This window comes from Rhinolophus sinicus, linkage group LG02 (genome assembly GCF_036562045.2).
Source record: "Rhinolophus sinicus isolate RSC01 linkage group LG02, ASM3656204v1, whole genome shotgun sequence".
In the NCBI taxonomy this organism is placed as follows: domain Eukaryota; kingdom Metazoa; phylum Chordata; class Mammalia; order Chiroptera; family Rhinolophidae; genus Rhinolophus; species Rhinolophus sinicus.
Window position 1 is genome coordinate 69294146 of NC_133752.1, and position 22023 is coordinate 69316168.

Below are 22023 nucleotides of genomic sequence, written 5' to 3' on the forward strand. Positions count from 1 at the left end.
TACACACACACAAGCCTGTTTATTTTGTAGATGGATTTCTAACTGAAACTGTGACTTCATTTTTTATATTCAGAACTAATTGGAAATTAATAAAAGAAAGTCAGTTTAAAAAAGTGTCTGGTGGGGCCGGCCTGGTGGCTCAGGTGGTTGGAGCTCCATGCTCCTAACTTTCGATTCCCACATGGGCCAGTGGGCTCTCAACCACAAGGTTGCTGGTTCAACTCCTCGAGTCCCACAAGGGACCGTGGGCAGGGCCCCCTGCAACTAAGATTGAACACAGCACCTTGAGCTGAGCTGCCTCCCGGATGGCTCAGTTTGTTGGGGCGTATCCTCTCAACCACAGGTTGCCAGTTCGATTCCTCGAGTCCCGCAAGGGATGGTGGGCAGCAACCCCTGCAAGTAGATTGCACACAGCACCTTGAGCTGAGCTGCCGTTGAGCTCCCGGATGGCTCAATTGGTTGGTTCGCTTCCTCTCAACCACAAGGTTGCCGGTTCGACTCCCGCAAGGGATGGTGGGCTGTGCCCCCTACAACTAGCAACAGCAACTGGACCTGGAGCTGAGCTCCGCCCTCCACAACTAAGACTAAAAGGACAACTTGAAGCTGAACAGCACCCTCCACAACTAAGACTTGAAAGGACAACAACTTGACTTGGAAAAAAGTCCTGGAAATACACACTGTTCCCCAATAAAGTCCTGTTCCCTTTAAAAAAAAAAGTATCTGGAACCTAATTTCAGAGATTTCCCTATCTCACCACGATAAAGTATGATTTGACTAAACTGTACTTAATTTTAGAAGAATATTGCTAAGATTATTTTAAAAAATACTATTTGTAAGAAAGAAAGTAAATTGACTGGAATGTTTATTGGAAAATCTATGTAAATCTCCATAATTTAAAATTATTTAAAACAAATTAAAAACATCAATAAAAGCTTAGAACATTCAGTATTTTAAGATAAAATGAATTTTTAAAAATTATAGTATCATGGTTATAAAAATAACAATTATGGAAAAGTATATATTTTTTAATCATAGAAAACATTAAAAATAAAATATCTAACAAAATATATCCTGCTGTTGCTTTAGGGGAAGAGGTGGGAACAAAAACTTTTTATTTACACACATTTATTAAAAGATCTTCCACATGACATTGCAAATAGTCCCATTTCTCTTGTATTTTGCTATAATAGATGAATTCACACAAGGGAGATGGAATACCTAAAATACAAAAATGGTGGTAAAGTAAGCCACATCACACCCAAATACACTGAATTATTGCAAAGGGCATAACCTGAACATATAAGGCATACTAGTTTTAGAAAAAGAGCACTGCACACCCGCAGGTACATACAGACGCACACATACAAACTCCACTTTATTAAACCACAAGAGGAAACAAAATGTATCGTAAATAACTGGCCTTCCATTTTCCTGTTAGTTTTTAAGTTCTCCTTTTTCAATCATAATGAAATCTATTAAGAACAGGATTTTCTTCAAATGTGTATGGTTCAAACACGATTAGTTTTTGTATCTGATATTCTATTTTGTACTACTGTTTTTAAATTAATATATGTATATGTCTAAATTCTTTAAAATTACAACTTTGAAAATTAATTGTAAAATCTGTTTTCTACTTTATATGCCATAGTTCAGTGTTTACATACCATTCTGGAAGACTGATAAATTAGAAGGTTTAGAAACAAAAATCTGATATTATTGAATGCATATTGGAATTTTAAAAAAATGTTTTCACTATATCTCATATACTTTTATACTCTGAAATTTTATATTGAGGAATTTTATTTACTGAAAAAAATGTCCCAAATTTCTGTCTATTGTTGTACAAAATTCTGAATACAGCTTTCAGTTTGATTTTGATAAATTTGTATTATGCGCTCATGTGAAAGCCAAAATAATGTTGTATATAATATAAAATATAAATGAATTTTTCCCATCACAGTTCTTCTAGTTGGCAATAACAAATTATGTATGGTAATCATTATTTTATCAGGATCTCTGCTACTGTAAGAATAAAGCTAAATATATTCCCATCAATGATAGACAACAAATTGGTAAGTAATTAATTTTACACTTAGAAGAAAAAGTTAAGCATGACAGCAGAGCATCAAAGTTGATAACCCTTTGTGAATGTGTTAAAGATATAGGTTATAAGCACAGGCATGAAAACTAAAAACACTTTAAAAGCAGGTACTGTAAGAATATTTACATACATACATCATGGCTCATTAAGAAAAAGATTATTAAAGCATAATATGAATAATACATTATATTAATTCACAGCATAAACAGTTTGAGAAATTTAAGTCAAAAATAATAAAAATACAGCTATAACATCAGTTAGCACTATTAATACATACTTTGTTCTGTCATATGTATGAAAATATACACATAGATAGAGCTCTTTTAAACCAATTTTTTTACATAAATATTCACTGATTTAAATAAAAGTTGACAGAGGTAGAATTTGTGTCAATGTTCATGATTTTCAGGAACAGTACTTCAAATATATGTCCTTTAAAAAATCCATATAGCCAACTCATTGAAAGTCATCATTCTGAAAAAGAGGGGAGGGGAAAAGTAGGTTAAGAGAAAACTGATAAACAAAAGTATTCAGTACATTCACAAAACATTGAAATTCAGTAATGTTTTAATTGGAATTATAGTCTCATAAAACCTTTGCCTACAATCAAGTTATATTTAATAGTTAGGAAGTACTGTTTTATACTTCAAAAAGGTATTCCTCCCTCAAACTACCAAAGTACCTCAAAGTACATGAGGATTAAAAGACACATAGTGAAGAGATTGGAATAACAGCATGTTGAGAAAAATCACTCAAAAGGGATAATCTGATACCTTGGTTTATTAAAATTATACACAAGTACCAGAAATTATGTTGTTTGAGTCTTAAAATAGCATGCTATGGACAGTCAAATATTTTTCCAAATATTTTCACCTTATGCGCTATTTAATCATCCTCCCAATGAAAACCACACTCATTAAAATACGAAAAATCCCACAATGGAAATATTAAGAGTAATTTTTCTATACCTGTAGAGACATACTTAAGAATAATCAGGTATGTTGTCCAATACTGATGTAAAACATTATTTATAAAAGCTATATGTCCCATAAGAGAATGATTAACTAAATCACAGAATATCCATGTAATAAACCATTAGGTCACTATTATAAAATGGCATTTTTTGAAAATGTTTTTAATATATGAATAAATGAACACAAAAATATTAAGGGGGAAAACCCACAAAGAATAAAACAAAACAAAAAACAGGATAAAAACTATTCTGAGTGTGATCTCTATTAGAATTATGTATATCTAGGCATGGGTGTGTATGTTTATTACAAATTAAATACAAGAATGGAGTATACAAAAATGCTAATTGTTATTTTCTCTTGGTTGTAGCATTAAAAGTGATTTTGATTTGTACATCCATGTTCATAGCAGCGTTTTCATAATAGCAACCCAAGTGTCCATCAATGGATGAATGGATAAACAAAATGTGGTATATACATATAATGGAATGTTAGCCTCAAAATGGAAGGAAATTCTGACACATGCTCTAACATGGATGAACTCTAAAAACATTATGCTAAGTTAAATAAGCCAGTCACAAAAGGACAAATGTTGTATGATTCCATTTATATGAGGAACCTAGAGCAGTCAAATTCACAGAAACAGAAATTGTAATGGTGGTTGCCAGGGGTAGAATAGCGAGTTAGTTTTAACGGGTATAGAGTTTCAGCAGGAAAAGATAAAAAAGTTCTGAAGATGGATGGTGGAAATCATTTGTGCAGAACAATGTGAATGTGCTAACTGCCAGAAAAATGTACACTTAAAAATGGTTAAATGATGACTTTAGTATCATGTATATTTTACCACAGAAAATGTAAAAAAATCTGATTTTGAGTTCCTTCTTTATACTTTTGTATTTTATGTTTTTTTAGTGAGCCTATGTTAGATACAATAATCAAAAGAGTAAAAAACAAAATTGGATTATATATTTTAACTATTAGAAAGACACTGTAAATATGACTTGATATCAATATTTCATAGTCATTTCTGAGTACTTATGGGGAAATCCCTCAAAATTAGTTTTGATGACAATATTTAGAAAATATGAATGGAAATGGGTTACCAATTAATAACATCATTAGGATACACTGGGAATTTGCTAATGGTTGTAGAAGTTTCTAATCCACATCTACTATGATGGCTATAATTTAAAAAATGGAAAATAACAAGTGTTGACAACGATTTGGAAAATCGGAACCCTTACATTGCTGGTGGAAATATAAAATGGTACAGCTATGTGGAAAAAGTTTGGCTGGTACTCAAGAAGATAAACATAGAATTACCCCCAAGAAGTTAAACATAGAATTACCAAATGACCCAGCAACTCTACGCCTAGATACTCCCACAAAATTTGAAAACAGGGACTAAAACAGATACTTACACACAAGTGTTCATAACAGCATTATTCACAATGGCTAAGAGGTGAAAACAACCCAGATGTCCATCAACTGATGAATGGATAAACAAAATGTAGTATAAACACACAAGGGAATACTGTCCGGGCATAAAAAAGAATGAAGTTCTGATACACTGCTACGACACAGATGAACCTTGAAAGTATTATCTGAAGTGAAATAAGCCAGACTCAAAAGGACAAATACTGTATGACTTCACTTACATGAAAACCTAAACAGGCAAATTCATAGAGACAGAAAAGTAGATTAGAGGTTACCAGGGGCTAAGGAAGTAAGCTCAGTGGACTGGAGAGTTACCATTTAATGGCTACAGGGTTTCTGTTTGGGGTGATGAAAAAGTTTTGGAAATAGTGGTAATGTTTGCACAAGACTGAAAATTTAATGCCCCTGAGGTGTACACTTAAAAATAGTTAAGATAGCCAAGCCTGTGTTACATATATTTTATCACAATTAAAAAATGTTTTCTAATTCATCATAGCTTTAGAGATTGATGGAATCCACTATGTTCTGTATCAGTGGTGTTTAAAGTATAGTCTAGGGATCCCTGGGTGTCTCCATGGGGGGGTGTCTTCAGGGGGTGTCTAAGGTCAAGCCGCTTTTCAAAAATGAGGGACTTATGTGCTTTTTCACTCTTACTATCTCACAGGTGCACTGCTGAATTTCCCAGAGGCTACATGATGTGAAAGGCCAGGTTGTAAATATTTTACATTTGTGGGCCACAGGGTCTCTGTCACAACTACTTAATTCTGCCTCCATATAAAAGCAGTCTCTCACCATGTACCAAAATTAACTCAAAATGGATCAAAGACCTAAACATAAGACCTGAAACAATAAACTGCATAGAAGAAAACATAGGTGCCGTGTTTCTCCACAAATAAGATCGGGTCTTACACCATATTTTCCCCAAAATAAGACTGGGTCTTATATTAATTTTTGCTCCAAAAGATGCATTAGGTCATATTTTCAGGGGATGTCTTATTTTTTCATGTACAACAATCTACATTTATTTAAACACAATCATGTCATCTTCTTCTGGAAGGAACATCGCTATAACATACTAAATGCGTCCATCTGGCTATCTTAACTGGGGCTTATTTTCGGGGTAGGTCTTATTTTCGGGGAAACACGGTACTAAACTTATGGACCTTGGATTCAAAGAGCATTTTATGAATTTGACTCCAAAGAAAAGGGAAGTAAAAGCTAAAATAAATGAATGGGACTATATCAAACTAAAAAGCTTCTGCACAGCAAAAGAAACCACTGACAAAATAAAGAGGCAACCAACTGAATGGGAGAAGATTTTTGCAAACAAGCCTCCAATAAATATATAAGGAACTCATACAACTCAACAACAAAAAACAAACAATCCAATTTAAAAATGGGCAGAGGACTTGAATAGACATTTCTCCAAAGAGGACATACAAATGGCCAATAGACATATGAAAAAATGCTCAACATCACTAAACATCAGAGAAATGCAAATAAAAACCACAATGAAATATCATCTCACACCAGTTAGAATGGCTATCATCAACAAGACAAATAGTAACAAGTGTTGGATAGGCTGTGGAGAAAAAGGAACCCTCATACACTGTTGGTGGGAATGCAGATTGGTGCAGCCGCTATGGAAGGCAGTATGGACGTTCCTCAAAAAATTAAGAATAGAATTACCGTATGACCCAGCAATCCCTCTCCTGGGTATCTACCCAAAAAATCTGAAAACAGTTATCCATCAAGACATATGTGTTTCAATGTTCATTGCGGCTTTAGTTATGGTGGCCAAGACATGGAAACAACCAAAGTGTTTCGATAGATGAATGGATAAAGAAGTTGTGGCATATATACACAATGGAATACTATTCTGCCATAAGAAACAATGAAATAGTACCATTTGCGACAACATGGATGGATCTTGAGATTATAATGCTAAGCGAAATAAGTCAGACAGAGAAAGTCGAGAACCGTATGATTTCACTGATATATACAACTGAAAACAACAAAAGAACAAGACAAACAAATGAAGAAACAAAAACTCATAGACACACAATAGTTTACTAGAGGGAAAGGGGGGAAAAAGGGTGGTAGATGAGGGTAAATGGGATCAAATATATGGTGATGGAAGGAGAACTGACCCTGGGTGATGAACCCACAATGTGATGTATAGATGATGTATTACAGAATTGTACACCTGAAACCTATGTAACTTTATTAACCATTTCACCCCAAGAAACATTAAAAAAAAAGAAGAAGAAAGGAAGAACAATCTCACAGACTATGTACACAAATGGGTGTGACTATGCTCTACTAAAGTTTAATTTACAAAACTAGGCTGTGCGGTGGACTTGGCCCACAGACCCTAGTTTGCCAACTCCGATCTAAAATGCAGCTGTGAATCGAGCATGAGAAATGTTTATGTCACAACAGTTATAAGGCTTCTTAATGAGAAAATGAACCTCCATCTAATCACATTCAAATTAATGCAGCAGTTAGAAGTTGTGAGAACAGTGATTGCAGCCCGCACTGAGAAGTGGTCCTCTAAGTAAAAGAGGAAAATAAATATTTTACACAAACAAACAAACAAACACAAAAACAAAAGCACAGCAATTAGGAATCATGTGAAAAAACCTAGGCCTTTCAAACACCAATAAGCCCTGCGGGCATAAGTATGCTAAAGCATAGCACATAACTGCTGTCCATAATGAGGATTTTGAGTCATCAAGGAAATGCTTAATTATCTACTATGTACATCTATTAAAAGAGGCAAAAAACACATAATTTTTAAAAGAAGTGACTATTATTTCTGTCAGTGAGCCTGTATTTTACAGTCACTTACCTTTCAAACCCTGGGTCTGACAAGCTTCTTTTCCATTCATTCCCTTCTGCAGTGAATCAACAAATCCTTTGACTCTTCCTCAGTCAAATGTGGCCTAGCTCTTTACAACCACTGTGGAAACTGTTTTGCCGTATCTACTCAAGCTTGTCAGTGACCTGACGAGCACTGAATATGCACATCCAGTGACCCAACAATTTCACTCCTAAGTGTAGACCCAAAAGAAATGCACACATCTCTGTTCACCAACATACAGGTACTAGAATGTGAATCAACTCTATCTGTAATAGCCTGAACTGGAAACTACCAAACGCCTATCAATGATAAAACAAGTAAGTGAGTTCACGTAATGGAATACCACGGAGCAATAAGACTGAACAATCTACAAGTACACACAACAGTACGGATGAATCTCACAAATGTATTGTTGAGGAAAAGTAGCCAGAAATGTATGATTTCATTTATAAAATGTCCAAAACCAGTCAAAAGAAATCCACAGGACAGTTACTTTTATAGCAGGGCTATGACCAGAAGAAAGCCCAAGAAAGGAAATGTTTCGTTTCTTGATCTGGGTACAGGTTACATAGGTGTGTGTGTTCAATTTGTGAAAATTCACTGAGCTGTGTACTATGACATGGTACTTTTCTGTATGTATATTATGAATTGTTTTTTAACTTCTGTCCTAGCTTTCAATATTACTATACTGATCCTAAACTGATTATATTGTTCATATAACATCTCTTTCTGGTCTTCTGCCTCTGGTTTCTGCCCTCCCCAATAAGGCCCAAATACAGTTGTGAAGTTTATCTGCCAGAGACAGTTCTTTCATCTGAAGCCCTCCCTTGGATGCATTCATCCTATACAGAGGATCTTTCATGGCTCCCCTTGACTTACAGAATAGAGTCTACAATCCCTAATTCAGCCTCACATTCAGTAATTCCATATATCCACTCTACCTTCCACGCCTTTCTCCCTCATTATTCCCCAACAACCTGCCATTCCTATCAGATTCAGTTCATTGTGCCACATGCACTCCTGTTTCTTTGTCCACACTTTCACCATCTATTATTTGTACCTTGAATTTGGTACTTCATCAAATATTACCCTATAATATCTCATTGACATTTAATGTTTTGTTATGTCTTCTCCTTTTAATTGAGATATAATCTAGGAACAATAAAATACATGGACCATAAATGTTCAGTTCAGTGAGTTTTTACAATCAATCATATATATTATGTAACCATCACCACCAAGAAATAGAACATTTCATTATTCCGGCCAAAGGCGATCAGAAAGTTCCCCTGACCACCTTTGCAGGCAATCTTCCCTCCCCGCACACAGAAAGCCACTTTCTGAATTTTTATAACCACAGATCAGTTTGGCTTGTCCTTGATGTTACATACGTACCTTTCTAATAATTATCAGTTTATATGTTCAGGAGAATGTAAAGGAGACCTCAGAGTAGAACTAAGGGGTGATGTGGGAAGACCATGTCGACGCATCTCTTGGATTGCTCGTTCTCTGTCAATGAAAATCAAATAAGAGATTATACCCAAAAAGTGGTACAGAAATATAAGGTCCTGTTATTATTAAATATTTTCTACTCCATTAGTATTTCTACTAAATTTAAATCCTATGTTCTTATATAATTTTTAAGTAGTGGATAAAAGATTTCAATCAAAGGAATATGTATTATAAGAGATTGTTCAAAGCCCTTCTGAACACACATTTTCAAAGTTGGATGGTTCCCTCCTCTGCCCCTTCCTTTCCCACCGCTTCTTGTCCATAAATCTAGCCGTCCCCTTCTTTCTGCCTCAAAACTCCCAAATGTCAGAAGTGAAATAATGCACTCTTTCTTATGCTTTCTTTCTGTGTGTCTGCATCTGCCCCAGAAAGCATGGGGACTCTGCTGCCACCACCTTTGTGGGCTATTCATTCTCTGGCCTAGACTTTTTTTTATTTTATGCATTAATGCTAAAAAAGCTTCCTATTTGTAAGCACATTAAATCGTTTTTGAAATAGGATAAGAAATAAATAAAAACACTGTCCAATGCTAAATATTTTTCTTACCGTTCATATCTTTCAGTTGAAATCTGCCTTTTCAGAGCATCGTGATCTGTTTGTAATTGTGCCACTTTAGCCCGAAGCATGGTGTTTTCCCGGCTTTGACTAGTTCTAAAAATAAATTTTGAAAATTAAAGAAATAAATAACAAATGTTCTGTATTGTAAAGTCAAGAGGTATGGATTTTTGCTTCTGTTATTAAGAAATACAAGGAGGTGATACTTAAGGATTAAAAAAAACAGAAGATCAAGCCTTTTCAACAACAATTTTCTAAACTTCTAGAGCTTCTATCTGAAAGTTTTCATTCATCTCATTTATTTAATAAACATTAACTCGGCCTCCAGTATGTGCTAGGCACTGCAGCAATGCTGAAGATACAAATTTGAATAAGACATGAATTGTAACATCAATATGCAAAGTATTTTCACTGGCTCTTTCTTTACTCCAGCCTCAGAAGGAGTATTTCTAACTTCTTTTGCAAGTCAATTATTCCACTTGTACTATCTACTCTGGGTTTCCTCTTCTTTTCCAACAAATACACCCAAACCTCTCCATCCTAAAAAAACACCATCATCAATCTCTAAAAGGCAATCAATACACTTATGAAGATCAAACTGCAAAACTTTTTCTTAATCCCCAGGATGAGACATGCCGATTCTCACATCCTGAAATGCTCTCTCCTTTGCTGATACTTCCTTCCTCAAATTTAGGCATTTTTGTAAAGTTCATTAATTCACTTCCATGGGAATCACTTCTGTGGTGAAGATATACAAATCTACACCTCCAAACACGATGTCTCTTTTGGACTAAACCCGTGAGTTTCCAAAAGCAGCAGCCACATAAATAAAATATTTTGGTTTTATACCACCATTCACACTCCCATCCCCCTATTCCTGCAAAAATTGGATATATCTATTGTTTGTTCCTTCAGTTATTTTTCAATCATTTGTTTTATTCTATAAATCTATAAAAATTTACTCATATTGAAAAATTATTTTTGACAGCTACTTCCCTCACATAGACTGTTTTATAACACTTACACTTTGCTTTCCGAAAGGGTTAACTTGTCTTTAAGTAGCTGAATTTCTGTATCCTTCTCATGCGAGGTTAAGTGAGAATGAAATTCTTTATCTCTATTTGTAGCCAACAACAATTCAAGGTTTTTAATTGTATGTTTCTCACTTGCCAGTTGTTTTTTTAATAGCTCTGATTCTGATTTTACATTTTCTAATTCAGCCACAACCTACAGAAAAACAAAGTAAGGTTACTTCAGTACAATTTTAGACTTACTCTGAAAAATTATCTACAGAGCTATACATACATCAGTTCCCTCATTTTGCATGCCAGTTAAAGATTCTGAACCACTTTTTTAAGTATGAGAAAAACATCTTATTTGAAAAATAATCTTTGCTATTTTTTTTATAAGGGCTTATTCGGCTCTGAGACCTACTCCAAGCCTCAGTCTTCTTTCATACTACCTTATTAGGAGAGGCTCATTAACATAAAATCCTAAAATATGGCCACCCTATCAGCAAGGAGGTCCTCCTGGTCTATTAAATCTGTCCTCTGACTACATAGTCAAGCCAGTATTGGAGCTTCTCAGTACCTGAAAATAAAGATACTATTAAATGAGTGAAAATGAAAACACCTATGTTTGAAAGCATACACTGGGTTGTTTAAAGTAATGCTTCAGTTGGGAATGGAAAGCTCCAGCTAAGGAGATTTTAAAAATTTAGTATGACTTAAACTGCCTTGAGATTTTTATCAAGAAAAATATTCCACTTAGGAAGTAATGAACTGCTCAATCCTTCATTTAAGCCTTACCTTTAAATGGAGAAAGAATGTATTGGGACATGCTCCTTCCTATTTGATAATCAGAAGACTGATATTCTCCTAAATACTCATCAACTCCAAAACAAACAACACCTAATTTCATCACCAGGTTTGCCAAATAAATCTTGGCAAAGAATCTAGTAGTTAAATATAGTTGCCAAAATCCTGTTGTCAAAAATACTACTCCAAAGGGGAACAAATACATTGGATAGTGAATGATAAAGCAAAGCAATTAGAACAGGGCTCAATAAAACAATGTGCTACAGTATCTTTTAATTTCTTACCTTCTCAAATTCAAGGTTTTTGGAATTCAATTGTTGGGTCATAATATCTTTGCCTGAATCAAGCTTAATACAAAGTTCTCTAAGAGATGACATATCACTGAATACTGCTGCTTTTTCATCTTCTTGATGCCTCAGCTCTTCTTCCAATCTAGATATGGCCTTTGTCATTGAGGAGATCTGAGATTCATAAGCATGATGTGCATTTATGTGCTGAAAATAAAAAAGGAAACAGGTAAAAAGTTAAAGTAAATCAAGAATTTTAAAGGGTTGATTTGTGCAGCTACAAACTCACTTTATAAAAATATAAGCACCAATTTTGGCATATTTTAAGATACTCTCAAGAAGCTGTCTGTTATTAAAGATGGCCTATTTAATACTTAACAAAATTAATTGTGTATAATTATTAATCATCGTAACTAAGTACTTCGTGTATAGATTTAGAAGATGCAAAGATGAAAATAAATTGTTTTAGGGTGCTGTGCATGAGATCTTTGAAGTTTATTATTTCCTTTATAAATTCTTTGTTATAATAATGCCTTTTCAAGAAAAAACAACATATATATTTATCATTCATCAATTGTCTTTAGCTAAATTCTGAATTTCAAAAATGGAGTTTGCTTTAAAACTAAATACCTGAAATCATATTTAAATTAAAATTTAATTTAATAATACATAACTTTATAAGATTTCAATAACTGAATAATGAGCAAAGTTTGAAATACTGATAGATTTTTTTTCTTAGAATAATTCACATTTTAAATTTTTTACAATTTAAATTGTGAGTGATAAATACAAACTATGGTTTAAACTCTACTTCTGAGTTTAGGAAGAATTCCATACTTAAAAATTACAACTATTTGAATAGGCTTTACTGAAATGAATCAACATTAAAAATCGGATACTATGTATGAAGGTTTAACAAAAGTCAACAGTTACAAAAAAGTAAGTATTTGGGTTTTCCAAATATTAATGAATTAATTAAATCAAGGTTCTCCCCAATAAACCAAATATAAATATGTAAAAGTCAATTTCATATACCATAAAAGAACATGAACAATGATAAAGAACAAAAGAACTAAAGAATAGTTTCTCCTGAGAACTCTTTGGAAGGTTGAAAAGCATCCCTTTCTCGTAACAGACAAAATGCTTATAGAGATAGTGTATTAGTTTCCTAGTGCTGCTCTAACAGATTACTGCAAATTACTGGGTGGCTTAAAACAATGGAAAGTTATTCCTTCACAAGTCTGGAGGTTACAAGTCTGAAACTTAGATGACGACATAGTTGGCTTCTCCTGGAAGTTCTTAGGGAGAATCTGTTCTATGCTTCCTCTCTCCCATCTTCCGGTGGTTGCTGGCAATCGTTGGCATTTCTTTACTTTGTAGACATATCACTCCAGGGTCTGACTCTGTCTTCATATGGCGTTCTCCAATGTGTTTTCTATGTCTAAATCTCCCTCATTTTTATAAGGACACCAGTTATTAGATTAGGGTCCACCCCAATTTAGTATGATATAATTTAAACTTGATTATATCTGCAGAGACAGTATTTCAGATAAGGTCTTATTCACAGGTACTGGGGGATAGGACCTAAACATATCTCTTCAGGGGCCATAATTCTACCCACTACAGATAAGCAATACTTTCTAAAAAATGAATATTACAATACTATACCAACCAAACAAAAATACAAATGACAGCCAACAATTCTCTATCAATATAACTTACGGTCCCTATATTTTCACTGAACTCAAAATTTTACTAAGAGATGTTTATTATACTGTCTTCATAATAAGAGCTTATTGAAATCCACACGCAAAAGAATGAAGTTGGATCCTTACATTATATCACATACAAAAGTTAACTCAAAATGGATCAAAGACCTCAACATAAGAGCTAAAACTTATAAAAGTCCTAGAACACTGGGGAAAAGCTTCACGACAATGGACTTGGCAATGATTTCTTGAATACGACACCAAAAATAGATAAATTGGCCTTCATCAAAATTAAAAACTTTTACACATCACAGGATAAAACTGAATGAAAAGGCAAATCATAGGATGGGAGACAATATTCACAATACACATAAGGGATTAATATCAAGAATATACAAATAATTACCACAACTCAGTAACAAAAAAACAACCTGATTAAAAAATGGGCAAAGATTTTGAATAGATGTTTCTGCAAAGAATATATACAAATGGCCAATAAACACAAAAAGATGCTCAACATCACTAATCATTAAGAAAATGCAAGTCAAATCCAAAATGAGATACCACTTCACTCCCACTGGGATGGCTATTATTAAAAAAATAAAATAAAATAACAAGTGTTGGCAGTGATGTGGAGAAATTGAAACTCTTACATTGTTAGCGGGAACATAAAATGGTGCTGCTTTTGTGGAAAACTTAAATGGCAATTGCTTAAAAAATTAAGCATAAAGTTACCATATGATTCAAGATTCCATTTCTAGGTATATCCTAAAGAACTGAAATCAAGGACTTGAATAGATATTGTACACTCATATTCATAGCAGCATTATTCTCAATAGCCAAAGATGGAAACAAACCAAATGTCTATTGGGAGATGAATAAATAAAGTGTGGTTTATACATACAATGAAATATTATTCAGCCTTAAAAAGGAATGAAATTCTGACTCATGCCACATGGATTGACCTCGAGATTAAGTGAACCTTAAGGCTAAGTGAAATAAACAGATCACTAACACACAAATATTGTATGATTCCACTCATATGAGGTACATAGAGTAGACACAATCATGAGAAAGTAGAATGATGGTTGCCAGGGGCTGGGGGAGAGAGAATAGGGAGTTAGTGCTTAATGGGTACAGAGCGTCAGTTGGGGAAGATGAGAAAATTATGGAGATAGATGGTGGTGATAGTTGCACAATAACGTGAACATAGTAGTAACTGCCACAGAACTGTACACTTAAGAATGGATCAAATGAGAAATTTGATGTTATGTAAATTTTAATACCATAAAAAAAAGTAATGGAGGTTCCTAGGCAAATTATCAGAATGACAAAAAATTACCATTGAATTTGATTTTATCAATGCTTAACCCTCACTTCAATAAAGTACCTGTGAATGTTTTCCGTTTTACTAAATAATGGCTTCACAAGACAGTAAATATATTACCTCCTGAATTTCTTTTTCTAATAACTCCACTCTTTCACGGAGGTGTCTCCTCTCCGTGTCAATAGAAAGAAGTTCCAGTCGGACTGAGCTGCTTTTTCCCTCAGCTTGATGGGCTTTGACCTCCCAATCTTCAGCCCGGTTATGAAGCATCTGAAATCTATCCAACAAATCTTGGTTTTCTTTTTCCTGGTTTAAACATAATTAAATTGTTTCTAAATTAGTAACTTTCCCTTACTGGAATACCCGTGTCATAAACATATATATGCATTGGGATTTTTGTTTTAATTTAGGAAGCATAAACTATCTGTGCAGATACAATACTAAGTAAGGTCTGCAGGGCTATATAAAAAGACAGTAGTAAGATTTCTACTCTCATAAGTTAATATCTCATAAAGAAATATAGAAAGTAAAAAAAAAAAAAAAAAAAAATCAGTCTTAAATCCAACCTAAACAATGTTTTTTCACCTTAGCAGCCATTAAGCTCTCCCATCGTGACACCTCAGTTATGTAATTATGAACTCTACTCTTCATTTCTTCTTTTTCTTGCACTGCTGCTTCCAGTTCCAATGAGATTTCCTATATCAGAAAATTGAAGACAAACCTAAAGTGAACATAGCATCTAATGATTTCTATTTATATTCAAATAACTGCTTTTGAATTTGGGGAGTAACAGAGCATAGGGGAGAAAAACAAAAACAAAATGTTCCTGTTACTTTCACATATTTTTCCTGACCGATAACTTTTTAACCTAATATTACCACACATTTCCCACAATAGTCCTAACCATGTATCTGGCATTTATATTCAGGGCTAGTATGCTCAAAGGTTGACATTTTTAAAAATTCGTATCAGCAAGATGCGTTATACTGAATAATGTTAAAAGTAATTGAAAAAAACAAAATACATAAAATAGGAAAAGTATTAGTCTTTTTGGTATAATCTTTAATAAGCCAATACCTTTCAGTATTTGCAATTCTAAAATATTCATTAACTTAAAGGTATATCTCTAAGCCACCTGAAGAAAGTACGAAAAATTAAAATCTATCATGGGTCTTTATAATACAGCAACTTTGCCCTGGAAGTGATGCCAAGGCCCTCACCCACTAGGGTGACAACAATTTCTGCCATAAGGAATACCATGCTACCGGCTTTAGGATTTCTTACAACAAAGACCAAAATGGTGAGGAGACCACAGTTGTACCATTAGACACCCTGTAATAATATACAGTAGCATTCTAAACCACATTTTTTAATACCCTTATAAACACCATTCTGCTTAAAGAACTATTTATGTTATATTTATACTATTAAAATTTAGAAAACACATTTAGAGCTTTAGCAAACAATGAATATACTGTGAAACTGTGTACTGTAAAACTATCAAAGTTTATGCATTGTACTCATACCTGGTTTTCTCTTGCCATTGTAGCCAGATCATCTTGTAATCTTCTATTTTCTTTAAAAGATATTTCTTTAGACCTTCCTACTTCATCAAGTTCTTTGTGAGTTGCATCCAGCTGGCGTCGGAGGCTGCTTATCTCACGGTCTCGATTAGCTAGTGTTTCCTTTAGCTGACTGTTACATGAGTCATGTGGAAATAAGAAAACAAAAAAAAAGTTTTGGAAAATTTAGTTGATTTAAAAGAAAACTGTTGTACTCTGAATTAAATACACTAAGAATATAAGGAATTATAAATATTGCATTAAGACACCGATTAATTAGGTAAAGTTGATATTTCAGCTCTTTACCAATCATTATGAGCAAATAAAGTCACAAAATAAATTCACTATTCTAAAAGTCAAGTAGAAACAGAAGACTTTCAAGTGTTCGGATATTCATTTGGTGAATAATAACAGATTCGATTGGCAAATATTTATTTAATACTTAAGTCCCCATTATTACATAATATATAAGGTGTAGTTTACCTATAAATGAAAATAAATATTTGGTAGCCAAAGTAAATGAGCATTAGCAAAAACAAAATTTTAAAAACACCTACCTATCTGTTCCTCCAGTATTTTAATCTGTGCTTCAGCTGATTCAAGTTCACTTCTTTTTATGGAAAGTTGATGCTGATAATCATCAAGTGACAGCTGTAACTGCTCATTTACTATCCTAAGGAATCAGCGGACAAAAACAAATGGTATTCTTTATCTCTGGTAGAAATAATTTTTTTTAAATGAGAGATCTTAAAAAATATATTTATTTTTAAAGTTTCTTTAGTTTCTTATTTTAAAGCTCTTCCATTATAATCAATGGCATTATATTATATATTATTTCTTGCCATCCACCATTCTTCAAAATGGTTCCATCTTCCTAAAAAGTATAAAGATCAAATTAATTGTGTACTTTTTTTCTAGAGGCTCTCTGGTAGTTTTAAAGCTCTTCTTAGTTTCCTAATATCAACCTTAAAATCTATTTCCAATAGTGGAGGCAAAAACAAGGTCCTGTTTTATAGTATGGTCTGGGACTTCAAAGAATTCTCCATAAATCCCGACCATCCAGACCAGTAGCTTTTAATTTTGCTTCCTTTTCTGATGTTTTTGGTGGGGAGTCAACTGGAGGTCATAGTAAACAGGAAAAGTAGGTATTTATTGTAGTGCAATGAGGATTTAAGACTAAAGATTGCTTTCAGGGAGCAAAATAAAGGACATATAGCAAAAATAAAGACAATTTCAGAATACTCTCTTACTAATCAGTAAGATTATTTTTCAGAAATAACAAGAATTTGCTCTCATGCCATCTAGAACCTTTGGGATGATTTTAGCCCTGACCTAGGAGTTCTTAGCTCTGCCTTGGTGGAAAGACATGGCTCTCACCTGAGGCTATTTATTGGGAACTCCTGCAGGTTTCTTTTAGGATAAGACAGGGAAGAAGATACCAAGGGTGGCTTAGCTTGGAACTGCCTAGTGGGGAGGAGGCCTGGATTCTGAAACCACTAGTAAGATGGGACAGGTCCATAGAAAGGAAGACGTTTTACTGACAATACTGAGGTGTTCCGAAAGACCAAAGACATGACCTTGACTGCTCTAACAGCAAGTGAACCCAGAGGTAGGGAGGAAAAAGTCAAGCTGAGAAAGACTGCTTTAGAACTGCATAGCCAGACAAAATCCAGTCAGAAAGAATCTATGTTCAAGCAATTTTATTCCATAAAATTATGAGAGTCCAGGTGACTACACTATATTTAAACTGTTCCTAAAAGCTACACTATTGCTCTTAGGGATATATAACTATAGGAAGTAGAGAAAGAAGAAAGCTAATATTCATTGTATTGATACTTTACATATATTAGCTCACTTATTCCTAGAGTAGTTCCATAACTAGAACTATTATTACAATTTTATAGAAACAATAACTAATAACTTGTCCAAGGGTGACAAAGCTATCAAGGCAAAGAAAAAATATGAATCCAGACTAGTCTAACCTGATATTAGTATTTTCCTATTACATCGCATTGCTGTCTGTGAAGAATACAGGGAGACCAACATCCTCTATGCAGAAGGGAAAACGTCTGCCAGTAAGCCATACAGAGTCCTTTCGAAAACAGAACAGCCCACAGAGCCCCTAAAAAAGTACACTGAGTAGTCGGCAGTGCTTGAAATCCTAAGGTGAAACATAAAGATATGTGTACATCCAAGTTTAAAAGCAGGGTTAATACCTAATAAACGTAAGGTTGATAAAGGAAGGCAGAATAACATCTTGATTATGTATATAAAGGAGGAGCATGGTGAGTCCTAAAAATAGCTTTGCCTTATCATATTCTAGTGTAGACAGGGAAAGGGACAACAGAGATTCTATACCAGACCTTGGACATAACTTTTCTGACAGGAGTATTGCTGCTAAGTAAAGGTCTTTTTAATGACAGAACTGAGGGGAAAAGTTCATAGGGAAGATTAGTTGAGTGACTATCATATCATTTGTTCATCATGCTGTTTGGAAAAGAAATTTTGAGACCCTTTGATAACTAAGTTCTTAGGAAAAATGAACCGATTTCTTCGCTTTGAAAGTGCTATAAACATAGCAAAGCGAAGTGATGATTTCCCACCAGAGAGTGAAGCAATAAAACTTCACTTAGAATCAAAGCTCTAGCTCTCTACTATCCATGTGCTGGACAGAACCATCTCTCTTTCTGAGCCTCAAATTCCTCAGCTATATTACATTACATGGAGGTATGCATTCATTTTAGGGGGCAAAAGTAATCACTTTTCTTCATAAGGGAGTGCATTTTTAAATAAAGGTAGCATCTTAAAGGGTCCTTTATTCATAAACGGTGTTTGAGCTCTAAAATGGAGCTGAAGCTCCATCTAAGAGGGGTAGTTTGTAATTTTAATGCTGTAATAAAGGAAAGAGAGGTTGATATGGTATCCTGGTTTCACTTTAGATGCCCTCAAGAGTCTCTAGTTATGACCCGCCACTAGCTGAGAAAGGCTACTATGAAGTATCATCTCTTGGTGAGCCAGAGAGGAGAAAAGGGATCAGGCCTGGCTTTTCTTTCACCTTTCTGCAGAGATGACTTTCATCCGGTGGCCCTAGTTCCCTTGGCCCTTTCAAGTCCAACCTCATGTGCTTATCTGTCCTCACTTAGGACCCTGGCTCCTCTCTTTCCTGGTAGAAAAAATGTTAGGCCTGCCCAGAAGGCAGTTCTTCGGCATCCTAAGGAATCGTGAGCCTTTTCCTCATCTAAAATGGTTTTCAGTTCCCCTAACAAACAAATACTTCTCAAGGGAGAAGTTATATTTAGTTTTCTGAATGTACCTAAATCCTACTGTACAACTGATACCTACTGCCATAATATGAACTCTAACTAGAGTTTATGGACCCTTTCAAGGAAAATCTGCTAACGCATTTACCTAATCCTGGATAAGTATATAACCCTCCAGCTTTGAAGAAGGTTCACAGGTAACTAAAGACTAAGGTGAACTGAAAACAGTCTGAGGGTATTTTCAGTTGAAGGAATCTAAATGTTTAGAGCCTCATAGCTAGCAGTTGTGACGATTAAGGCTGTTTACTACGGGCTGAGAAAATTAGTTATCTAACTGGGCTGGAAACTATCCTCAAGCAGGGGTTGGCAAACTATAGCCTACTACCTGTTTTTATAAAACCTAAGAGCCAAGAAGGGTTGTTACATGTTTAAATAATTGAAAAAGTTTTCAATAGATTTACTATTTTGTGATGTGAAAATTATATGAAGTTAAAATTTCAGTGTTCCTAAAATTATCCTGGATCACAACCACATTCCTGCATTTATATAATGTCTACAGCTGCTTTTGTGCTCAAAGGCAGGGGTGAGTGAGGCAGAGACTGGCCGGCACAGCCTGAACTATTCAGTCTCTGTCCATTTACAGAAAAAGTTTACTGATTCCGGCTCTAGAAGGTGGCTAGCATGCTCTGAGGAGCTAACAAAATCTTTCTTGAGTAGAGCGAAGTTGCTTTATAGCATTTTTGCTATAAAGTTTTGATTTGGGGCATAAAATGCCAAGTTTCATTAAATGCTAAAATTCAAGGGAGATAACAGTCATTTGTTTAACTTTAATGGGTGGTTGTAAAGTGGGATTTTGCATTATGTCCTCTGGTACTACACCAAGAGGCCAGACCAAAGATCCTCTATTTGGACAATTAGAGACTATGCTTGATACAGTCTGTTTGGGAAAAAGAAACAACAAAACAGTCTGTCCTGAAAAGAGACTGTTCGGTGGCACTGAAATTTGGTGAAAATTGCCTGACTCAGGAAGGGAACGAGAAGATGAGTCCACCACGTAGATGGAAAGGAACATGCTTCATCTATTTGAGTATCAGCTTCTTAAAATGTCTTCATGTCAAAGGAAAGAGAACTTGATGTGTTAAAGGGGCAGCAAGATCCCTATTAACCATATTGGAAGTGGCACGAGGTTTAAATGATGGGGCTTTGCTTCCACAGAGTTCTTGTTATTGTTTGTATTGAGTTTAGCTTTGGATTTGGACTTAACGGCTTGAACTCATGATTCTACCAATGTGTACTGATATGGAGAACATGATTGGCACACTTTCCTCAGAGGCAAGCTAGGTCAGATTTTTCTGTCAGAGGAAAACAGTTATGTAATCGTGCAATTTTCCCAGCTTTATATAAAGTAGAAACTCCTCACAATCTCTTCCTATAACACAGCGATTGAATTACCCCTACATGAGAGAAATAGCAGAATGTGCTCAGAAGAGAAAAGGGTACTGATAAAACAAAGAAAACACCAAAGGAGCTGCAGGCTGGGGTATCCAAGAGAGGGCCTGAAAGTTCTGCCTTAAGAGCCTAAGACTGTAAAGGGCCTCCTGCGAGGAATGGAGAGGAGAGCTGGGGCTACAGTCTGAAAGACAATCCAAAATGGATTAAGTGCCAGATTCAGTCAGCTGCTGGACACAAAAGGGAAAAGGGTAGATTGGTAATTCTGTGTGACAGAAATCCACCACGGTACCTGTACTTTGGAGACGAATATAGACATGTACCAAAAGAAGAGAGGCTGGTCCACTCAGCTCTCCTTCATAGGATGTATGTAGCACTTAAAAAAAGGGGGGGAAGAAAAGCAGCTTCTACTTTTAGTTCTTCCTAAAGTCTAACTAATCAAGACTTGTATTCAGAGCAGCAAAAGAGCAAAAATCAAAGATGCCCTACTTGAATCTCTAATACAATATTCCTTAAACAGACACATCTACCTATTGGTCTATTTCATTCAGTTTGTTTGAGAATCAGGGACACTTTATGAATACAATTTCAGGCCTTTCTTTTCCTAATTATTCCTTTGATCTCAATTCTATTTATTTGATATATTTTTGCAATTCTCAGTGTTTGTATATTAGAACCGTGTGTCTTTTTTCTCTCATTCCCTTTTATCCCTCTGAGTTCTAAATTTTAAGTGAATTTCTTGAGTTTGTTTTCTATTTCCCCAACTCCATTCTCTGGTATATCTATTCTGGTCACGAACACTTTCAGTTTTATCAATCTTTTCTTCTAGTCATCCTTACTACAATCCTTTCTGATCTGCATTACTGTCTGTCTGCATACTGCATACTACAGCAGTATCCTTTTCTCATTTCCATGTAAGTCATCCAAATCCTTTTGATTTTGTGTAACAAATGTTTCCTAAATTGGGCCTCCGTTCTCCAAGTTCATTGCCACAGTTTCAGTCCAGACACATGGTCTCCATTGTTTGCCATCAGTCTCTTTAGACTCCAACAAATCCATTTTCCCTATTTCTGCAACAGCTCACTTTTTAAAAGGTATGCCATCACGTCACCCCCTTAGTTAAAAATCTGTTTGTTCTCTATGTTTACAAGGTAAAATCCAGACATTCTTGGT

The 22023-nt window shown here is 34.8% G+C and overlaps 1 protein-coding gene across 1 annotated transcript in view; it reads right to left on the reverse strand.

Annotated features, from left to right (window-relative positions):
- The window catches only part of CEP135 (centrosomal protein 135), a 75284-nt gene continuing 53261 nt past the window's right edge, over window positions 1-22023 (reverse strand). Inside the window, exons 16-25 of the mRNA XM_074324822.1 lie at window positions 16699-16814; window positions 16602-16624; window positions 16106-16282; window positions 15165-15275; window positions 14700-14885; window positions 11541-11750; window positions 10464-10666; window positions 9431-9535; window positions 8768-8881; window positions 1-2575 (exon numbers count right to left, since the gene is read on the reverse strand). Of these exons, the coding sequence (XP_074180923.1) occupies window positions 8782-8881; window positions 9431-9535; window positions 10464-10666; window positions 11541-11750; window positions 14700-14885; window positions 15165-15275; window positions 16106-16282; window positions 16602-16624; window positions 16699-16814 (1231 nt within the window). The 3' untranslated portion in view covers window positions 1-2575; window positions 8768-8781. The remainder of the gene's footprint in view (window positions 2576-8767; window positions 8882-9430; window positions 9536-10463; window positions 10667-11540; window positions 11751-14699; window positions 14886-15164; window positions 15276-16105; window positions 16283-16601; window positions 16625-16698; window positions 16815-22023) is intronic.